The 448-nt window shown below is 53.8% G+C and overlaps 1 protein-coding gene across 1 annotated transcript in view; it reads right to left on the reverse strand.

Moving 5' to 3' along the window:
• Positions 1-448, reverse strand: part of KIRREL (kin of IRRE like (Drosophila)) — a 176668-nt gene that overhangs the window by 39785 nt on the left and 136435 nt on the right. Inside the window, 1 exon segment of the mRNA XM_018566057.1 lies at positions 10-40. Coding sequence (XP_018421559.1) covers positions 10-40 — 31 coding nt within the window.

Raw genomic sequence — 448 nt, forward strand, 5'->3', positions numbered from 1 at the left:
ATGTCTTGGCCCGTCTCTATGACCGGATCCTCCGGGGGAACTGGAGAGAGAGAGAAAAGAAGACACGTTAGACAAGCACGGCGCCGAAGATGCTGTCAAGGAGGAAGGCGCGGGAGATGTCACGGCGGCCATTTTGTTTTTGTAGACCTCATCATTGACAGGTGAGGGCTCATTGCCTTTCCCAGCCATCCGTAGCGATGAGCCCTCACATGTTGGTGATGGGGGGTCTACATAATGGACATCTCCTGCGCCATCACTCTATGGACCATTAGCTGTGGGCGGGTTGTAGGCACTTCCTGTTCTGGGGTGACAACGCTCTATCCCCCGTCTGCTAATTGTTCTCCTGTGTTGTCACCCTGTCTCACAGGTCTACAAGGGAATGTGGGATGTCACCCGGTACCACGCTGTGTGATGCGACTCCTCTGTCCATAGCGGGTCTTTTTTTTTT

This window comes from Nanorana parkeri, unplaced genomic scaffold, assembly GCF_000935625.1.
Source record: "Nanorana parkeri isolate BGI_ZX_2015 unplaced genomic scaffold, ASM93562v1 scaffold911, whole genome shotgun sequence".
In the NCBI taxonomy this organism is placed as follows: Eukaryota; Metazoa; Chordata; class Amphibia; order Anura; family Dicroglossidae; genus Nanorana; species Nanorana parkeri.